Below are 22,528 nucleotides of genomic sequence, written 5' to 3' on the forward strand. Positions count from 1 at the left end.
ATTTTGTAAAAACAGACTCTGCACGAAACTAAAGTGTATCGACCGGTTGATCATCTATATTTTGTTAACTCGATCAAATAAAGACTGTCTTCTGCACATCATAGTGGATTTTTTTTTCATATTCAGAACGAGAACAATATTATAAGAGATACTTTAGTTGGGCAGATGCTGTTCGGGTGGTATCCAGGATTGACAAGGATAAAGATAGTATATTTCTCAAATCAGTGGTATGGACTGTCTTAAACTGCAGTTAGATGTTATTTTGTCTGCATGATTGTGTTTCTTTGTTCTTTTTATCATGCGAGCGTTATAAGTATAACTAACAAAATGTTAGAACTAAGTCATTAGAATTTACTTGTCAATTCCTAACAAGCAATTCATATCTGTTTTCATAACAGATAACTTACCAATTTACCATGCAATAGATTAAAAAAAAATCAAGTATATTATCACTGCATGCGACTCTGTAGTATAATCTGCACAACTATTGTTGGTAAATTTTCGTTGATTGCTGATTGCCTAGAATTTAAATGCTCAAGTAGTATAAATTTTCTACAAGCTCAAATACACTTTTTTGCCAAACCACGAACTAAAATATTCACGAAAATAAACATTCCCCCCCCAAAAAAAAAATATAAAAAAATTAAATTAATCCACCGTGTAAACATGTTCAAATCTGTAGCGTTATATAGTTTTATACATATACATATATACAGCAAGCATTTCAGGCTAAAATATTAAGTATAGCAGCATGCGGTAAATGTCTCTTCTAATCAATTTAGAACGAATAAAGGCAACAGAAGTATACCGCTGTTCGAAAGTCATACATCGATTGAGAGAAAACGAATCTGGGTGAAATTGGAGACTAAATATAACCAAGGATTTGTAACTATACAAATCCTTGATATAACGTTTACCATAATTCTATAATAAGGGAAGGCACCATTGGCACAGCGGTTGCATTTAAAGTATTTCAGTGAACATTTGGAATGGGGTAGCAATCGGTATTTGTTGCCCTTTATGATTAGAATCAACCAGTAAGTTTTAGTATAAGAAAAAAATTCAAACCATAGAATGCTACCATGAAAGTTATCATTAAAACTCTTTGTAACCATTTATGAGTCTTTTTAAACTGTCCGATGAGTTGGCAATACGCAGATACGTCACCAACAGATCTATATACTTGAAGCCAGCATATAACATACTTTAAGGATACATTTCTATTATACAAGTTCTTTGTGGTTCTTATTGAAAGAGAGTCGGGCATTTTGAAGCACCAGGCCTTTTTATTGACTAGTGTCTTTTTTTTCTGTACAATTTACTAAGCCTTTCAGAAAGGATGTATGGGAGATCATCCAGTGTCTTTGTAGTACTTGAAATAAAAGCAACAGTAATATACCACTGTGCAAAAATCATAAATCGATTGAGAGAACAAAAATCCAGTTACAGACTAAAACCGAGTGCAACAAAAACAAACGACAATACCACATACATAGAGAATTTCGAGAAATTATGTTTTCTTACATACTAAATAAATTGATTGGAAAATCAAATATTGTATGCCAAATATGGGAATATGAAGGAAAATGAGCCAGAAAGTTTCGTTTGAAACACAGAGTATATAACAACTGTATTCCATTTGTTTGATATGTTTGAGCTTTTGAATTTGCCTTTAAAAAGTATCCGTTTTAAATTTTCCCTTGAGTTCGGTATTTTTGTGCTATTTTCACATTTCCTGACCGGTGTGAGAAAAATATTTCTCCTCACTAGTGAAAATCTGTTCTCGGCAAATGATTAGTCGAAATTTGATTATGACGTCTAAATGATTTGTTTTCTTCTGAATTTTCCTATTGTGACGCCATGAAAAAAGGCGGCAATGTCTGATGACGTCACATATAAAGAACCGTGACAAGTTTCTGAAAAAATCTTTTGAAAAAGAAGGATAACAATCATTAGAGAAACAGATTCCGACACTATAACTCGTGTATTACGATATTTCTCCACTCTCGACAGTTGAATTTTAGTTATTTAAAACTAAAACTGGCAAGCCTCGCGCTTTAAATAATAAAATTTAACTGTCTCGAGTGGAAAAATATCGTAATACACTTGTTGCAGTGTAGGAATCTATATTTCGCATGTCCGATGAATGAACTAACACGCCAGCTTACATCTGAGTAACACTTTTTTTTTGCATTTGTCAGACAATACTTTTTAATACTAAAAATCACTTACATATTTGTATATTTGGTTTTCCTTTTATATTTCAATATTTTCTTATGATAAGTTTTCTTTATAATGGACAAATCAAACAAGACTATAAGACAAATATATTTTAGGCTTAAAATTTCACGAAAAATGATAAACATGGATTATATCTGAAAATTCACAATTATTTATTCATTATTTACTCCCAGACTTCCAGCTGATGTCTGTTTAACACTATTTGAACCTAAGGACCCAGCTGCTGTCTGTGCAACAGAACCACTATTTCCTAGATTTCCGACTCCGTCCTGAGTAATAGTATGTGACCCATAAGTTTGCTGGATAGTTTTGGTTCCTAAGCTTCCTGCACCGCTTTGTGCTGCGGAATTGGACCCTAATGATCCTTTGCTTGTTTGAGAAACAGAGGTAAAGCCAACGACTCCAGTATTTGTCTGCTGCACAGTTTTAGATCCCAATCCTCCAGTATTTGTTTGTGAAACGGAATTGGCCCCAAGGTTACCGGTTGCAGTCTGAGATACTGTATCAGCCCCGAGACCTCCGCTATTTGTTTGAGCTACTGTATTTGAACCAAGTGATCCACTTCCAATTTTACCAACACCTGTTGACCCGAGACTGCCTGCCGCGGACTGGGATACAGTATTAGATCCAAGGCCACCAGCATTTGTCTGCGTAATAACATTTGAACCAGTGGAGCCGCTACCAGTCTGCCCAACACTTGTCGACCCGAGACCACCTGTTGCAGTTTGTGATACTGTATTCGATCCTAAAGACACAATACCTTGCCCTTGTCCATTACCTGATGCTACTCCAGTGTGTTGAACGGTCGTGCTACCCAGACCCCCTGCATGAGTTTGACTTACTACACCACCTGCTCCTGTCAACACAGAGGTATTGTTTATCATACCTTGTGTTGGTCCTTGCTGATACATAGATTGGTGGTAGCCATTCCCTTCAGTCTGCACAGATCCACTTAAAGACCCTACTCCTGTTGCTTGCGCATTGGCTGTATTAGTAGCCCCAGTTTGTGAAATTATGTTTCCCTTGAAAATTGAATTAACTCCTTGTGCACTGTTTTGGTTTGTGACTCCAAAATTAAGATTATGATTTTTAATGCCAGCACCGCTATTTGTTATTTGTGTTTGTCCATGGTTATTTTGAAGATTTGTTGATGTACTAGGAGTAACCTGTTGTGTTTGGATTCCGCTTAAAATTATAGTTCCTGTGGTTTCATAAAGAGAATGTGTATTTTTAACATACCCATTTTGTGACGGAGTAGAAGATTTTGTTTCTCCAAACACTTTGGAAGTGCCTATACCAGGAAGCCCATTTTGCTGAGTTACATTTTCTGACTTAATTGTGAAGGGCTGTGGTACATTCTCATGAAACATTGGTACACTTGTTTTCATAGAAACGGTACCAGGGTTATATCCCAGACTATGGAAAAGTTTACGATTTAATGTATCAGGATTAAAACCATTGACAATGTGTTCAGCTTGCTGTTTTGAAGTTTCTGTCATTTTTTGTTTAAGAATTTCCATTAAGTGGTCGTTTAATTTGTTTGGGTTGAATCCTTCTTGACTAGGTCCAGCTGTTCCCTTGTCATTATTGCGACCATTGTATTGTTCCAGTGAATGCAATGGATTATAATTTGAGAACCCCCAATCAGTATGCTGAACTGAAGGAAACATGCTGTGACCATTTGGGTCAAACTCTAATGGTCTCTGACTGTTCTCTTTTTCTGTTGAAAATAAAGTAATTTCGTTTAGCATGTCGTTCGGGTGATAAGATCCAAACAAATTACCATTTGTTCTGAGCGCCATATATTTACTCATAATGGTGTTTGGGTTAAAATCGCTACCCCTTCTTTTATGTTTTCTATTTAAACCTGTAGCAGCATTTACATAAACTGGATTATATCCGGCGTTACGTAACATTTTGGAATTGAGACTTGTGGCATCGGAATGAAATGTTCCATGTCTTGATGATTGTTTTGAGTTGTCCGCAAATTCATTAACTGATCCATTTTTAATAAGTCCATTTATGTTTGCGTTCAAATTATTCGGAGAAAACGTAATTTTCATCATTTGTTTATTTAACTGAGCTGCATCAAATCTGTTTTTTGTTTCATGCGTACTTTTAGAATTTCCATTAAATGCATAATCTAATTGCTTTTCAGTCTTATCCTTGGGCAAATTATTAATATTTGAAATGCTTTTGTTCTTAGCTGGTGTACCTTGTCGGGAAGTCTCGGTATGCTCAGTTTTATTATTTTGTTTGGTATCCTCTTTATGTGCTTGGTTTGTTTGATGGACGAAATTTGTTGGCAAGTAATCTTTTAACATGTCGTAATTATTATTCTGCGAATTGTGCATAAGCTGCTGAATAAGAGTATTTGGGTTGAAAATATACTTATTTGTATTTGCTGCAGAATTCTTCTCCACCGAAGATACTCCGTTCATGTTATAATTTTTCATTGTGTTCTTTTTGAAGTTATCTCCATTTATTGCGTTCATTTTCATATCAGTAGATGCTTGATTATTAACTAATTTGTCACCAATGTTTACCGAATTATGTTCTCCATAATGTTGTAAATATGAATTAGGATTATGAATATAAATTCCCCAAGAATCTCCAAACACCCTGGGTCTTTGGTTATGTTCACCTCCAGATAGACTGGTCATCATGTTTTGCATAAGGATGTCGGGGTCATAATTTCTTTTTGGTTGGTATGCATCTGAAGAATAAGAATAACATACAAGAATAGTTACATAAAATTGTTTTTTTACACGCACATAAATCAAGTAAAATAACGACAAATTAAGGCAATAAAACATCGCGTCATTTGAAGTATTATCGAAATGTTTGACTTCTAAACCATTCCATTTTATTTTAGGTGCAACACCATGAATTAACTCAATCACATTTAAAATATATGTAAGAATAGCCCTTCTCTGACATAGTGCTTTTGATGTTTCGGTTTTTTTTCAAACTAGCAAATGAACTTGCATGAATGAAAATATTTGACCATTTTGATACCTCATTTTACTTTGCATACCTGCATTACAGTTTTAGGGTAGATGTGCTGAAAATGATGCTGATTACGATTTACAATAAAAACAGGGTGCTATTTTCCGTAGTAGGTTATTTATGGAAATCATGTTTCAACATGGGTTGAAAGTTGACTTGTAGAAAGTAAAAATTAGACTTGGTATAATTAAGGATATAGTGGTATATGATTTTCATGTAGTTAAACTTAAGGTAAAACATTTATTGAACCTTTAGAATTAAAAGAAATGGTTGAATATAAAGGGATTTTGAATTGAAGATTTTACACCTTTAGTGAACAAGGCCGGGATTTGTAAGTTTGAAAATTTAGTTACAGGAAGAAAGAAGTTGTTACATGGAACGTTGATTCGAAGCACTGAAATGTTTGTTCAGTTACAATTATTTGTTTGGATTATTGAATTTGTTTGTTATCACTAGCGGACAAAGGCTTTAACAGAACATTTAAAATTTCTAAATACATTTACATGAGAATACAAATTTACAAACAATAATTAAGCAAGTTTATATAAGAATTGCGAGAGAAAATGGTCATCGTAGTTTTTATTGATGTAACTGAAACTCTAAATATTGTGTCAGAATAGGTATGGCTTCTATCTGGTGTTGCTCAAACTGGTTCTTTAATCGTCTAACGCCCATTGTCAAAATGAATCACCTCTGGCTTTAATGTAGTGCAAGCAAACGTGATCATGTAAAATAATTAAAATCTGTTAACCGATACACACGAAATATGACACGAAATCCGTTTTGTGTCTTTGTGGTAATATGGATTACTAAGGTTTAACATAAAAGTGAGCATTCTTTGTAGTAACATTACACACCTGTCGAACTGTTGAACTTTGGTCTTGTTTCATTGTGGTTTTGTCTCTGGAAAAGACCGCGTGGATTAAGTCACGAACCTTATTAATTTTCCTTTTCTCCTTGTGGTGGGTTTTGTGTTTTAAGGAATTCTTTTGAGGAAAGCATTTGGTAAAATAATATTTTTTTCATAACTTGTTCAGCTCTGTACAATTAATACCTATATTCCTATATTGTATGGAGACTTGCTCATTGGCACACCTCGTGTGTTGACTTTTATAAGTACCTTTTCTTCTCGTTCGTTTGATTTATTGTTTTGTCATGTTTGTTTTGTTTTGTTGTGTTGTTGTGTAGTTGGAATATTCTTGTTAACTGAATGTCAAAGAGGCACACAATAATCATCGACACAATTTTTTGGGTGCAATTCAAATTGTATAATTTATTTAAAATATAAATGTACTAGTAGTTTTCAACGTTTTATAAATATTTTTTTTGTTTTTACTGTCTTCTGATTGGTTAAAATTATTAGTTTTATTTCCAATGTTGTCAATTTTGATAGCGACACGCCCGCTCTGACGTTGTGTATTCATACGCCAACATGTGTGTACGATTGTTATTGTTAATATAAATAATATAAAAAGTTCTTTGAGCCTTATTTTTTATAGAAATTTATTTATAATGAATGGCAATAATTTATTTTGATTTTATTGAACCATAAAACTAATTTTTGACTTTTCACATTTTACATAATCCGCTTCGCTTACTTTATGGTTCAATAAAATCAAAATACATAATAGCCATTCATTAAATAACGGTTTAAGAAACACTATATTTGAATAATGACAGAAACATTACTCACCAGACAATACAAACAGAAGCAAGAATACAGGCAAATATGTATAGATCATGATCTTTATTCTTCCAGCTCGACTTGAATGATCTTTGTTCACAAGTGCTCATCAATAGTCCAGCAGGTGGAAACTTATACCGTGTATCAAACTGATAGCATTATGATAAAGTCTTCAGTCCTCAAATGATAAAAATGAAAACGTGCACAAATGATTAGTTAAAACTAATTTAAACAATTTTGATAAATTTAAGCATGAAAAGATACTGAAAACATGTAATAGATAAGCGGTGTCATTGATCGCTGTGCTGGGACTGCAGTATGTACATTCCTGAACAGAAACCTACCCTAGATATACATTTCTGGAATTTTCATTATTCTTTTGGCCGCAAACATATATTCAATTTACTTCTTTTGCTTGAAAAAAAAATAATTACAATTCTCCTAAAGACAGCTTCAATGAACGTTCATATAAAGAACATATAATAGAACAACGCTCCAAAGAAATGCTTTATTTCGAGGATATAGAAACCAGGAGTCTATTCATGTATCTTTCTAAACCACATCCGCCTAATTGAACTGTTCGTTAAATATAAAGAAATATATAGGTTTTTGATAATTTTTCAAAACAAATAATTAAATGTTACAGAACAATAGTGATAAAACATTTGTTCGGGGAGTGTATTACTACAAATAACCATTAATAATGCACTCAAAAAAGTAAAATAACTAAAATACCGAGCTCCAACTAAAATTAAAAACGAAAAGTCCTTAGATAAAATGCTGAAACACATCAATTGAATGTAAAACAAGTTTCATATTAGCAAATTACATATATCTAAGACTAAATTATCAATCAGTACACATCCAAATTTCAATGTATTTAGTGTATAGACGCCATTAACAGTCAGATAAAACATGACCTTGTTCAATGCCAAATAAAGGCAACAGAAGTATAGGGAAAACGGTACTATTTATTCTGCCATAGGCGACAATACTAACATTTCCTAAATTTACCAGTTTTTATAATAAAAACCTGGATAAAACAGTCATGTGGGGTGTTAGAACTTTATTACTGTATTCTAAAAATTGCAGCCAAATAGTATCATGACCAATTTCCAACGACGCTGGTTTATGTTATCCATGCCCACCGTCATTTTGCACCAAATTTATGAAATTTTGGAAGCCTTTTCGAATAATTCTCTTGAAAATATTTCAATAGGTTTTAAAATTTAAATTATAAATTTACACACTGCAGTTATTCATAGATAAATAAAAAAATATTTGGTACCCTTATTTGCACTCCTAATTTTACCTCCTTCACCTGTCTTGGGTACACAAAAGGCCAACCTAATGCTGGGAAAATTGTACATTTTTAAAGTAAAATGAGATTTTATTAAATAAATACTTACCATCAAAAATTCTGAGTGCATCCATCTGCGCAAGTCTGACCGGCGGAAAACCACAAATAAAAATATCATCCAATGAGAAGAGGGATAACCAGTGCCCGTATAACCATGCCTTTATATCATCCTTTTAATTTCCCAACGTAAGCATGAAGCCATAGGAAAATAACAGGGGATGAAGGGGAGGTTGGGAGGGACCTTTAATTTATGATGGTAAGTATTTATTTAATAAAATCTCATTTTACTTTAAAAATGTACAATTTTATGTCAATAAATACGTTACCATCATAAATTCTGAGTGAAATATAGAATCTAACACAAAGCTGAATCCCCTGAACCAGAACTCTAAAGAAGCATTATTAAACAGGGCCCAGGAGGTAGAAATAGCTCTAACATCATGGGCTTTAATATGCATACTATTCAGAAGTTCTTCATTAGAAAAAACTGTAAGCTAATTGAATAGTTTTACAAATCCAAGTTGAAATGTTTTTTACAGACAAATCTTGTTTTCCTTTGTTAATAGGAATAAATAACCTGGAATTTGAGGAGGTGCGGAGACTTTGAGTTCTCTGAAGATATAAAAGTAAGACTCGGATAGGACAGAGTACTTTAGAACTTGAATCAACAGGAAGGGCTGGAATCACTATCGGTTCTGAACCTCTACCAGGAATTTTATTTTTGGCTAAAAAAGCTGGATCCGTTAATAGGGTAACAGATGACTTATCCCTATTAAAACGAAGGCAGTAATCAGCAGTGGAAAAAGCATGAATTTCACTTCTTCTTCTACCAGAAGCCAAGGCAAAAAGGAAACAACACTTATACGACAAAAACTTGATTTCAACCTTTTCCGCAGGTTCAAAAGGATGGTTTTTTAAAGCTGATGAAACAAGACTCAAATTCCAAGACGGGATTAAAACTCTCTGTCTAGGGCGTTCAAGAGTGAAATTCTTAACTAAAAGAGAAATGAATTCATCATTACCAAAGTCTGGACCTCCAGACAGTTGAATCGTCCTAGACATAGCTGATCTATAGCCTTTAATAGTAGAGGGAGATAATCCTTTCTCTTCAAAAAGATCAGAAAGTCTGCTAGTTGTTGTACAGAAATTTGGAAAGGATCAATTTCCTTCCCACTACACCAACTACTGAAGATAGTCCACTTGGCATCATAGACGATGTTAGTGGAATCTCTGACTGCCCTGGAGAGATGTCTGGCTGCGCATTCAGAAAAAACTCTCTCCTTGAAGCTATCCCTGAGAGAAGCCACGCGAACAGATGTAGCTTCTCTGGATTGGGATGAAGTATCTTGCCCTTGAACTGGGACAAAAGATTGTGTCGTACTGGTAGCACCAGTGGACGAGCACAGGATAGATGAAGAAGATCTGGGAACCAGGCTTGTTTTGGCCAAGCTGGAGCAACCCTTGCTCTGCTGAGATCTTCCGAAGAACTTGTGACAGAAATCTGAACGGTGGGAAAGCGTAAGCGAACATCCCGTCCCAAGGAACACTCATGCAGTCCACTGCGTAAGCTTTCGGATCTGGTACAGGAGACATGAACACTTGAATTTTGTAATTGAGGCTTGTTGCAAACAGGTCTACATGGGGAGACCCCCACTGAAGTGTTATTGCCTGAAATACTGATTGTAGAAGTTCCCACTCTGTATTGACTGGAGTAAGTGTTCTTGACAGAGCATCTGCTAACACATTGAGTTTCCCTGGGACATGACGAACTACAATCTGTAGATGAAGTTGATTGCAAAGAAGAAGGATTTCTCTTGCTAAAAGATACAGCTCGTAACAATGAGTTCCTCCTTGGTTTCGCAAATAGGCCACCACAGTGGTGTTGTCCGTTGCTAGAACCAGAAATTTGTTCTGCAGTAGGGACTGAAAATGAGACAGGGCAAGAAGCACTGCCTTCATTTCTAGTATGTTGATGTGTTCCTTCAAAAGATCTGGAGTCCACACTCCTGACACTGAAAGACCTTCCAGATAAGCTCCTCAACCGAGGTTGGAGGCATCTGTGAACAGAGTCTGATTTGGAACTGGAGAGGACAGAAGTTGGCCTCTCAAAACGTTTGCTTGAGAAGTCCACCAAACCAAATGAGGACACAATTCCTGATGAATGATTGGAACTGGAAACTCCCAATTCTGTGTAGCTGGGAGCCAATGTTGGTGTAGATAAAATTGAAGAGGTCGAATGTGAAGGCGACCAAGTGGAACAACATCGGCTAGAGAATTCAAGAGACCTAGCAGTTGTGAAAACTGGCGAGCAGAGACTGTTTTTTGAGATAGAAACAGATGAATTTTTGAACAAAGATTCTGAAACTTTTCCTGAGGAGGTCGAACTATGCACTGATGAGTAAGGTAATGTTCGCCTAGGAAAATAAAGTCCTGAGACGGAATGAGGTCCGACTTTTTCCAAGAAATGAGAAACCCCAGAGAGAGCAGCAATCTGATGACTACATCTGTATTGAGATAGAGTTTCTCGGGAGAAAGTTCCTTGATCAGCGAGTCGTCCAGGTAAGAATGAATCTGAATAGCCTGTGAATGAAGGTGAGCAATTGCTACCTGCATAAGTTTGGTGAAAGCTAGTGGTGCAGTTGACAGACCAAAAGGGAGAGCCAAGAACTGGTAAACCCTTTTGTTCCAAACAAACCGAAGGCATTTGCGGTATGAATGGCAAACTGGAACATGAAAATAAGCGTCCGTCAGGTCCAGGGATGTTGTCCACATACCTGGAAGAATAGAAGCTCTTATTGAACGATTGGTCTCCATTTTTAAATGGGGAATAATCATATAAGAGTTGAGGATAGACAAATCGATGACTGGTCTCATTCCTCCGGTCTTCTTCGATACAAGGAAGAGACGAGAATAGAAACCTGGATCTATTGAAGATACAGGGACTTCCTCCACTGCCCTCTTTGTCAAAAGAGTCTCTACTTCTGTTGACAGAAGAAGAAATTTCTGTGGATCTTGAGTATTGGACAGTGGGATAGGAACAGGTAAAAGAGGTGGTTGTTCTTTGAATTGAAGAGTCAATCCCCCTCGAATTACTGACAGAACCCAACAATCTGAGGTAATACTTATCCATTTTTTTTAGAAAATGAGTTAACCTCCCCCCTACTGGTAATTGAGAAAGAGGAGTTTTTTAGTACATCTCTGGATTGGGTTCTAACAGTAACGTACGAGGTGGCAACTTCCTAGGAAGAGGGGTTGGTCCTCTTGCCACCTCTCTTAAAACTGTTAGGTTTAGACCTAGGGATTGAAGATTTCTTGGGTTTATTACCTCCATCATTATTGATTTTCCTCCTCTTCTCCTGAGAATTATAAGATGAGCCTCCAGCAGAAGAATAACTACCTCGTTTAGAATTATTTCCCGAAACAGATACATTTACCTTCACTGGGACTGGAGTTTGATTGAGATGTTTCTGTACCTCATCATGTGGTAACCCAAATATCTTCTCATCCAAAGGAGACTTGATTAAAGCATTCTTAAGATTATCTGACACCTTTGCCTTCTCCAAAATTTCAGATCTTTTGGATAAGGTGCAGTTGGCGATGGAACCCATAATCAGCAATTGGGAGGCACCCAAAGCCTTGTCTACCTGTAATAGGAAAGGTTTGACCTCTGGTGGAAGAGAAGAGTCTTTAAGAACTGGGGCAACTGCTAATAAGAAATGTTCAGCAGTGCCTAGAACATGAGAAGCGTTTCTAAGAGATTCTCTGTTTTAGACCAAACAGACTAGGTAAGACGCAGTCCATCGGCGGGTTTAGAAGAAATAGTAGATGATAATACTTTGTCACATTTGGGTACTACTTTACCCAAAGTAGAGTCAAAAATTTCATAATCCTTAGAGCGGAACTGCTCAGAGAATGAGGCCAGACCGAAACCACTAATCTGGGAAAATTGGGACTCATTAGACACAATCCCATCATTAATGATCTGCAAAGAGTTGGACATATGATTAGACTGTGGAAAACTACTATGAGATTTATTATCATCTACAGACAGACCACATGAAGCCTCAAAAGTGGAGGTTAGTTTCTTGGGTCTGGGAGGTGACTGAAAAGGCACCTTGTTGACATCTCTCATGATAGTATAGACAGAATCTCTGAGATCCTTCAAGGAGGAAGGAGCATCTTCAGTCTCTGGTTCTTTACCAGAATTGGTAGAAGACTGACCAATTACAGATGAAGCTAAAGACACAGGAACAGAAGGTTGCGAAACAATCTGAGAAACCTGAACTGAGTTGTCATCTTCATCCGAAGTAAACCCTTCTTCTTGGCTGCCTGGGGCGACTGAAAAACGTTCCTCCTCATCACTGTCTTCCAGATCACTTCCAATGTCATGATCTGGACGGAGTGAAATCACTGGAGAACTTGACTTATTGGCATTATTCTCTAGTGTACACAGGCGATTGGAGAAGGAAGTCAATTCCGCAGAAATAGATTGACGAAAATCATCCAAAATACTCTTGAACCCATCTTAGGAGGGGCCAGAGTTAGCTACCTGATTAGACTGATGCCCAACAGAAGAGGTAGGCAGAGCAGCAGGTACAGATATACTACTACCCCTACTAGACACTGCTACAGGAGGAGCAGGAACTGACAGATTAGGAGTTGTACTCTGTGGAACAATAACTGGTGTTGGTCCACAATAAGGCCAGAAACCTGGAAAGGGCTGACTAGGAAAAACCTGATTAGGAAAACCTTGACCAGGAAACCCTTGACCATGAAAACCCTGACCAGAAAAGCCTGACTAAGGATAACCCTTAGACCAAGGAAGTCTAGACCATGACATGGCATTACTAGCTGATGCCGGTAAAGTTAAGCCACAATAGGACACTGGTGCTCTAGAACCAGGTAAGTTCAAACTCATAGAGATACCAGGGTAAGATGAAATGGACCCTGTGGTGTCAACTGGCCTAGACAAGGTGTGTGTAACCGTAGCAGTGGTAGGGACACCTCCATCATAACCGACAGAACCTGCATGCAGGGTCTGTTGACCGGTCTTAGTAGTCACCGAAGTAAAAACGTCGGTTAGTTGACTACTAATAGGAGGGGTTCCCTGCCCTACCGCTGTTACGGTCACAGGAAAAGGTAATGAACCGTCTAAGAAAACATCGTTATGGCCTCGTAAGGACTGGGAGCATTAAACTCCATAATTAAATAAGTATGAAGTTAAACACTTATAACAACATTATAATAACAAAAAAATGTCAAATAAATAATGGTATGGGGATACCTACGATATTCAATATAGAAAAAACAAAAAACTTTAGTCTTCTCTGTAAGTTATGTAATAATACAAAAATACGTGTGTCTCGGTGCGCATGCGGAAATTAAAATGGATGATATAAAGGCATGGTTATACGGGCACTGGTCATCCCTCTTCTCATTGGATGATATTTTTATTTGGGGTTTTCCGCCTGTCAGACTTGCGCAGATGGATGCACTCAGAATTTATGATGGTAACGTATTTATTGACATAAAATTAAATACTACCGCTTTCCCTATACCGCTGTTCGAAATTCATAAATCGATTGAGAAAAAAACAAATCCGGGGTAGTAAGAGGACACAACAGAAATACTAAACACAAAATATGGGTATCGACAAATTGTAGAATCATGAAATAAATGTGCATTTGTAATTATGTGTTCACAATTTTATTAGTTTGGTTTTAATTTACTGCTAATAAAATCAATATTTATAATAATCATCCATAAAAACAATATCTAAAAATATAATTATAGAGTTGAATTGGTAACCTTTTATAATAAAGTTGATTGAGAGGACTAACTTTTTTACCCGGATCGTACCTAAATTTCTGGGCAAAATATATAATAAATGTTTATATTGCTATAACGGTGTCAGTACCCTTGCTGGTGAATAGTGAGTCATTATCTGTAGTATTTTGGCATTGCTATTATTTGATTACTTTTTTGAATGACTTTAATTTGCAAAAGGTTTTCTTTGGATATGTTTATTATAATGAGTTCTGCATAAAAGCGATTTCGTTATTATAAATTGATAGATTTTTTTGCAATTTAAATTGAATATATTGATTATGGATATGGAACTATTCTTTGATGATTTCAAAAGCACAAAAAAACTAAATTAGACGGCACTTTTCATGATAACATAATGTGTAAAAAATGAAAATTCAGGAAATATACATAAATAAGAAAAAATAAGCCAGTACGTGTGTGTGATAGTACATGAACAATATTGTAAATGTAAAAACGAGTAAGACCACAAAAGAATAATATACAAGACAAAAAACGATTTGTTATTTCACAACAGCATTAAATATAGTAATTATATATTCTATTACCGTCTATCCTGAGCACTACATTAATATATAAGATGACAGATGAAGTAACAGGATATACTATATTTGTCTGAAACTTCTGTAAATTGAAAAGTTTCATTACTTGAACTACTTTTAAGGTTACAGCCAAACACAAAATGTTATATACTGTTTTTGACAAAAACTTTCGGAATTTTGGGTCTTCAGTGCTCTTCAACTTCTACCTTATTTGGCCTTAACTTTTTTTATTCGAGCATCACTGATGATTCTTTTGTAGTTTTGGCTTTCGTACAAAACTATTATCCAGGTTAGCTTGGGGACTTTTTTTTAATACAACTTATGGGTAAAAGGATAGACAATGAAAACTTTCTTTGGTCACTATTATGATTGGTCATTTATAAATAATCATAAATATATCTAATGAAAACATAACTATACAAGTACATTGTACATAACATAAACTATACTGCTCAGACGTACCAAGATAGACACTAACTTTCAGTTGACGATACTGCAACATTGCAAACTAAAATAAAAAGGGTGTAAAAAATCTAATTTTTTAATGAAAATGTCATTAGTGAACTTTATTGAAAAGCACTATACGCCCATATGGGTCAATGGCTTAAAACTAGCATAACTGAATAAGAATGTATCTCACTATTTCCTTTTACTTGGAGGTTTTTAAAAACTAAGTCAATAACATGACAATCAGAGCACATAAGTGTTGCTCAATGGTAATGGGATAAACATTTCTGAAAGAGAGGCGAAACATAGACAAAAGGATATACAGACTTTTTAGTCGAAAACGAACTGACAATACCATGATAAAATCCAAAAGCTGCTAAAAGACAAACATTATTAGTATAAAAAAAAAACACTGCATAGACAGCTTAGACTTTCCTAGGACTTTAAATTAATTTTGCTATTTCTTAATTTGATACTCAGATGGAATCAACATCATACAGTTGACTTTATTTTCTATTCACTAAGTTCATTTCAGGAATGAAACATTTAACGACTACAAATTCATATATACAGTTTCTCCTCATTTAAAGAAAACCCCAACATATATTATCGTTCATGTCACCACATTGTTTTTGTTACCGTAAACGAACGTTCCTGGTACTCAGTCAAAATTCATACATATAATGAAAAAGGTCAAACAGTACGTTAGGGAAGAACTTGATTTTGTGATTATTAGAAAGAGCAAGAGAAAAAAAATTATATGAAGACAATCTAATTAAAATTAAATCTCTCATTTGCTCATAGCGATCTAGCATAAAAAATGAGTGAGTGAGGGATTTAATTTTAATTAGATTGATATGAAGATCGGTATCTTTGAGTTGCATTTCTGGTAGCCATTTCTACAACACAGCAACACGCCAATTGGCAAAAGCGACCATACATCAGTTTTACGGTCACTATCAAGAATGATTGACCGATACGATTTGTCTGTGTCTGATCTCTCTAGCGACTTCGTCTTCGCGGTTTTATATCATTATAATCATAAGTGGCATGTGGTCTGTAATTTTATCGATTTTAACATTTTAACTGTGTTTGTACTTGCATTTGGAGTGCATGCATAGCAAATATTGTAAAAGTGCTAGCCAGGGATAGGCAATGGAAAGTGACTAACTAAAAGTTGGATTTTCCTACATGCCAAGCACTAAACCGTCAAAAAACAGTTAATCGATATTGTCAATAAATTTAACACACCAAATCATAAATCTGCCATTAAACAATAGCTCTCAAAAAGTCATGAGAAAAGATGGTTTATCATAAAAAAAAATATACTGTAAAATTACGCCGACCTTTTACATAAGGACTTATTTTCCTTTCTAAAGACAAGTAAACTTTCCCTGTAAAGCTTACTGACAATATCGTTCGCACAGAAAATCATGTCTGCTTGAACAAATCCAATGATTTTTCAATTAAATTGACGTCATGTGTTAAAACGGTTATTGACCAATCAAGTCAGTGTAGTTAGTATACTAGTATAGACATATTCACAGAAAACTTCGATATATTTTTGGTAGGGGTGTGCCATTTTTGCCTAAAAAACGTACCCATTTTAATATAACATTCACTGAAATTTAGTACCTATCGTTATATAAATATTTAAGAAAGAATGACCTATACTTATATACAATATTAAAAATATGACGTTAAAAACGTTATTGAAGATAAAATCAGGAGACAAATTTCCGGGGTTCATTTGTGAACTTATTTAAAAGGTGAAATTAATAATTGACCATTAATAATGTAAGATTCTCAATAGCATATGTATATCATATGTAGATTATACCCCAAATCAATATACAGTTTTCAAACGTAAATGCATTTTAATATAAGATGTCATTAAAAAGGAGGGTCATTCTTATATAAAATCTCGCAAAATTATGACTCATGTTTTTGGCACATCCCCGTATACCCAATAATTGGAAGTTACCCCCCCCCCCCCGTGGTTTAGTTGGTATCGCTCTGATATTTAAAACATTGAAGTATAGTTGGACTAACAGAAGAATGACACAAAAGTAAGCAACTGTAGGTCGAAGTACAGCCTTCAGCAGTGAGCAAAACCAGTCTTTTTCAAATACATTTTACGTTTAATGTCTGAAATGTACTATTTAGGCCCGTTTGAAGTAGATACCTACAAACTTTTGGTCTTAAGTGTATATGGTGACGGTTTTTCCATTGAAATAATTTAATGCAACGTTGGACAATTGTTTGAATGAATCAATCATACGGTTTTAAACTGAAATTAACTTTTAGCGAGTATACAAATCATCAGATTTATTCATAAATTCGTCGAAATTTCATAAAATTAAGATTGGAAATGGGGAATGTGTCAAAGAGACAACAACCCGACCATAGAGCTGACAACAACCGAGTGCCACCAATGGGTCTTCAATGCAGCTAGAAACTCCCGCACCCGGAGGCGTCATTCAGCTGGCCCCTAAACAAATATGTATACTAGTTCAGTGATAATGGATGTCAAACTCAACTCCGAATTATACACAAGAAACTAAAATTAAAAATCATCCAAGACTAACAAAGGTCCGGGGCTCCTGACTTGCGACATGCGAGGAAAATGCTGCGGGGTTAAACATGTTTTTTAAGATCTCAACCCTCCCCCTAAACCTCTAGCCAATCATATATATTTTTTAAGTTTTAATGTGAAACACAAGGTCTGTATATACGTGCTTGCCGCGAAACATATGTCTTATATTGATGTAAACGCTATATTACAACATATTATTGGTTGTATATTTGACGCATCTTATTAATGCACAAATGAGAAAAGACTGTTTACTGCATTTGTCTTTAAACATGAGGGAAATGTAAAACCCCACGCAAACAAACTATTTTACCAACGTATGTAATATTTCAACACCAATTACATAAGTCATAAATAAAAAAGTTAGTTTTGCATGACACAGGTATTAAATATTTCTAAGGAGAAGAAGGAAACACTTGTTCAATGTTACGTATTTACAATAATATTTTGATTTGTGTTTAACCCATATTTTGTTCTACTTATCATACGATAAGTTTAAGTCTGACAGACGTAAATTTATGCAAAACAGACACAGAATTAAGGAAAGTTTGATGAAAAAAGAAAGAGGTTACAATCAACCTTCCTTTGTTAAAAAAAAGGAAAAGAATCTAAGTCACAGACGATCATAAACTTCCTTAAAAATTGTTATTTTGTGTCTAAATTGGACGAGCATACACGCGGTTTGGGATACACTTATAAATATTTACACGAACGGTACGGCAGCAGTCCTTTTGCGCCAATTACTGTTTTTCAGGGGTATCATTTGCGCCAAATTTTGTTTTCAAAATGTATCAATTGCGCCAATATTCGGAACTCATTTGCGCCCATTTACCTGTTCACATATCTATCATAAATATTAGTGATAAAAAATTATTCTTATTTTGGCTTAAAAAGTATCAAATGTTCGGAGATATTTCCTATTTTATATATATGGAGAGAAATGACTCGAATTGCAATAGACAGTCCATGTACTGAGAGGGAAAAAAACATATGGCCTTGCTGAATATTTGATACAATATTTGCCAAACGAGAATAAAATAGAAGCTTTTGATGATTATGTTTTAGCCACATATGTTGATGACACAGTGCTTTGTTCCCATCATCCGTATCTAAAACAAGACGTATCAGTAATGAAGCAGAAGCATTCCACAGGAATTATAATGAACTGTTTTATGCATTTCATTCTTCAATGTTTTTTTTATGGACGATTAAGTGAAGTTACAAGTTACTACATACATTAATTTGGGAAGTAGCCATTCAACAGCAGTAAAAAGAAAGTATTTCTCAGAAAAGGAAACATTTGTCGTGTAAACTGTCGGTTCCAAGTCAGAATAAAGAAGGAGGGAAGTAATTTTTCTTCTATAAGGCGCAATCGTATGTTTTATTTTTGGCGCAAATGATACCAAGTAATTTTAAAACAGGTGGCGCAAACGTAGCATTTGAGAAAAAAAGTTGTGGCTCAAAAGGACGCAATTTTGGCTCAAACGGATACGTGGTATCGTTTGTGTAGAAGATCTAAAAGCAAAGCAATCATGAAAGAAGAACCCTGAAAAACTGTGAATCTCATTACTTTTTTGGAATTACGTGCATGGTTGAAAATTAAGATTAATAAAAATAAAATTATGTATCTTCAACATAATTATATAAATACCATCAAAAATACCTAAATGTGTGAATGTTTTGTAGTAGCATGCATACTCTACAAAACATTCATCAAAGTAAAAACTTAACATATACAAAATACCAAAACATTTTCTGTTATCTTAATTTAAGTTTTGATAAGGGGCAAATTTCAATGAAAATGTGGGTTGAAATTCATTAAGACAGCAATCCAACTATATAATTAAGAGATGATTCGATATTCTTAAAATCCTTTTAGCGTATGCTTTCTTCTTACAAAGTGCTTTAAAAAGGTTCTCCAATGTCATCCTATTGAACTTAGGGCTCACAAAATTCCGACTACGCTATTCCCGACTGTGTTATCAATTGCATAAAACTCATGTGAATATGCATTCATCTTTCTACTGCTTAATTTTTTTTTTAAAGGTTTGATAAAAATTACAAAATTAGGTTAAAACCATTAAGGTAGTTTAATTTAAATTTAGATAAGAAATGAATATTAGGCCGTTAGTTTTCTCGTTTGAATTGTTTTCCATTGTCATTTCGGGGCCTTTTATATATGACTTTGCGGTATGGTCTTTGCTCAATGTTGAAGGCCGTACGGTGACCTATAGTTGTTTTAATATCTGTGTCATTCTGGACTCTTGCAGATAGTTGTCATATTGGCAATCAAACCACATCTTCTTTTTATATTTATATATATATATATATATATAAATGGGAGCTTGGAAGTACTAAAGGTAACCAACAGTCGATAGAGTAAACAGATTTTGAAGAAGTGAAGTTTTTGTTACAGATATCGAAGAAACTTCTCAAGCAAAAGCAGATAATAACCAAACAAACACGAAATAGTTAGGCAACCAATTCAACATACAGCAGCAGTCTTTAACTACATTTGAAAGACAAGTACTTAAAAAATTAAAAAAAAAAACTAATTGATTCAAACATAAAACCAACTTTCATCTAAAAATGGCAAAGTTCTGCATTACTTCCAAATCTACAAAGATTCGTAAATTTTGAAGAAAACTAACTCGTCATAGCAGAATTTTTTTTAAGAAGAGGGGCATGGAAACTTATACTTTTTCCAATAAAAGGATAAACTATACAAGTAGTTATTAGTTTCCTAATAAACATATTGTTGTCATTATTATATATACAAACTTATGTGTTGAAACGGACACGCTTAAAAGTATTCTTTAAATAGTTAAGCATGCCCGTTGGGTAATATTATAGAATAAAAAGAATAAAGGAATAAAATTATTTTATTAAAGTGTCACGTACTGATTAACATCTGAACAATATGCAGTAAAACATATACAATATTTAAAATAATCAACACACAGCCAAACAAATTGACTTATGAGACACATTATAAAGTAAATTCTCTTTAAGAAAAATGTGAAATTAATACTTCTTTTTAAAATAATTTCTCTAATGGTGTTTCATACTTTATTTAAATTCTGAACGTTGAATTCTATCAGATTGGAAGGTATGTTTACTTTAACAAGAGCTGTCAGAATGACACTAAACCGGATTTTTAACATTTCTTTGTGTCCTCTTTATCAATATCGCAAGGACCAAAACTCCTAAATGGTAAAAGTTAAAATCATAAACATCAAAATGACCTTCATTTTGTCAACAGTAACAATATTCTAGAATTTGAAAAGCTTTGTATGAATTGTCCATGAGTAAATGCAACGACATGGCCAGAAACGCCATTTTTCAATCTTTCAAGAACCATAACTTCTGAACAGGAAAAGTGAAAATCGTAATTATTGAAATTGACCTCCATTTTACGCTCTGTACATGCAGCCTTCATGCGGTAAAATATAAAAATAAATCTTAAGTTTTATCAAAACGTTATTTTAGAATTGAATGCTGTTTTTTTTTTTAATGTATACAAAATATATAACAATTATCAATGTTTTAAGACTATAACCACTATTATAATTTTTTTTTATCAAATAAACAAAGTACACAAACAATGTGAAAACCTAGTGTTGTCTTCATACAAAATGAGAGAAATGACGGAACCAAATATTCGTCTTTGAGGCTATGAAGGTTAAGTATTTATAACAATAAGAAAACGTGTAATGATAACCAATGAGACAATTCTCCACCAGGGACCAAATGACGTAGAAAATAACTTGTATGAATTAAAAATCTATTGTAAATTTTGAACATGATACGACAGTTAGTTACAGCAAACCAATTTTACTCCCGGCGTAAACTGGAGTCTTTTAGAAAACAAGAATATATATAAACAAAAACTACGTGACCTTTCATGCATACACAAGTCAAGCAAAATATCCCTGTTCTATACCATGTATCTGTCAAACGTCAACTCAAACGTAAGAGAGGAACAAATATATAGTCAACCCATTTACGATCACTTTGTGGTCGTTAATATAGTCTAAATTTAGATTTAGTGCTTGTCGCTTTTCCTTATTAGACTGAAAAGATCAATACATTGTTTGATAGCAAAACTAAATTGTGATATTAAACAGTAGATAAATCTGGAGATTGAGAAATATTTAGTAATCGAAGAAGTAGTTTAATTCATCGTCAGAATTTATAATTGTAATTTAGTATTAACAACCCGGCCAGATAACAATTTCTAAATCGCCGCAAATCCTGCATGGCTTATTATCTTTAAATCGCGAAACATGTATATTTAAGAAATTCTATTTTAAGTACTAAGATTTAGTAGACAGCAATCCATCAACAGATCATATCACAATTTAATGTAAATTTTGCATGCACATTTTTCCGTAATGCGTAACTATTTTTTCTGAACTATTGTAATTATTATTCAATGCAATTCGACAAGGAAGTCCAATTTGCCGTATGATTTACACGTGACGTTGTATTTACACTTTTATTTTGACGAGGACTCTTTTGAATAATAATGAAGAAAATATTAAATAAACAGTGGGCCAATGACATGAATTGACATATCTATTTTCTATTATCAAGGTCATCAGATTTATAAAAATAACATACATTACCATGATGTAAAATGATGGTTGACGAGGAGCAGATTTTGGTTCAGAATTCAATAACAGTTTCATGATATATCCAACAACAAATTTAACTACTGAACCATACGATACAATACAGAACAATTAGAAAAAAATATAGATAAATACAGATTTCTCCGTGATAAAAAAAAAGGGGGGAGAAAGATACCAGGGTGACATTCAAAC

At 34.3% G+C, this 22,528-nt stretch overlaps 1 protein-coding gene across 1 annotated transcript; it reads right to left on the minus strand.

The window, feature by feature from the left end:
* Positions 1-2,359: 2,359 nt before the first annotated feature.
* Positions 2,360-7,149, minus strand: LOC134721297 (GATA zinc finger domain-containing protein 14-like). Its single transcript, XM_063584180.1, has 2 exons — positions 6,944-7,149; positions 2,360-4,957 (listed from the first exon to the last, which is right to left on the minus strand). The coding sequence occupies exons 1-2, from the start codon at positions 6,990-6,992 to the stop codon at positions 2,394-2,396; spliced, it is 2,613 nt and encodes an 870-aa protein (XP_063440250.1). The 5' UTR covers positions 6,993-7,149; the 3' UTR covers positions 2,360-2,393.
* Between the last annotated feature and the right edge of the window lie 15,379 nt (positions 7,150-22,528).

This window comes from Mytilus trossulus, chromosome 6 (assembly GCF_036588685.1).
Source record: "Mytilus trossulus isolate FHL-02 chromosome 6, PNRI_Mtr1.1.1.hap1, whole genome shotgun sequence".
Taxonomy (NCBI): Eukaryota; Metazoa; Mollusca; class Bivalvia; order Mytilida; family Mytilidae; genus Mytilus; species Mytilus trossulus.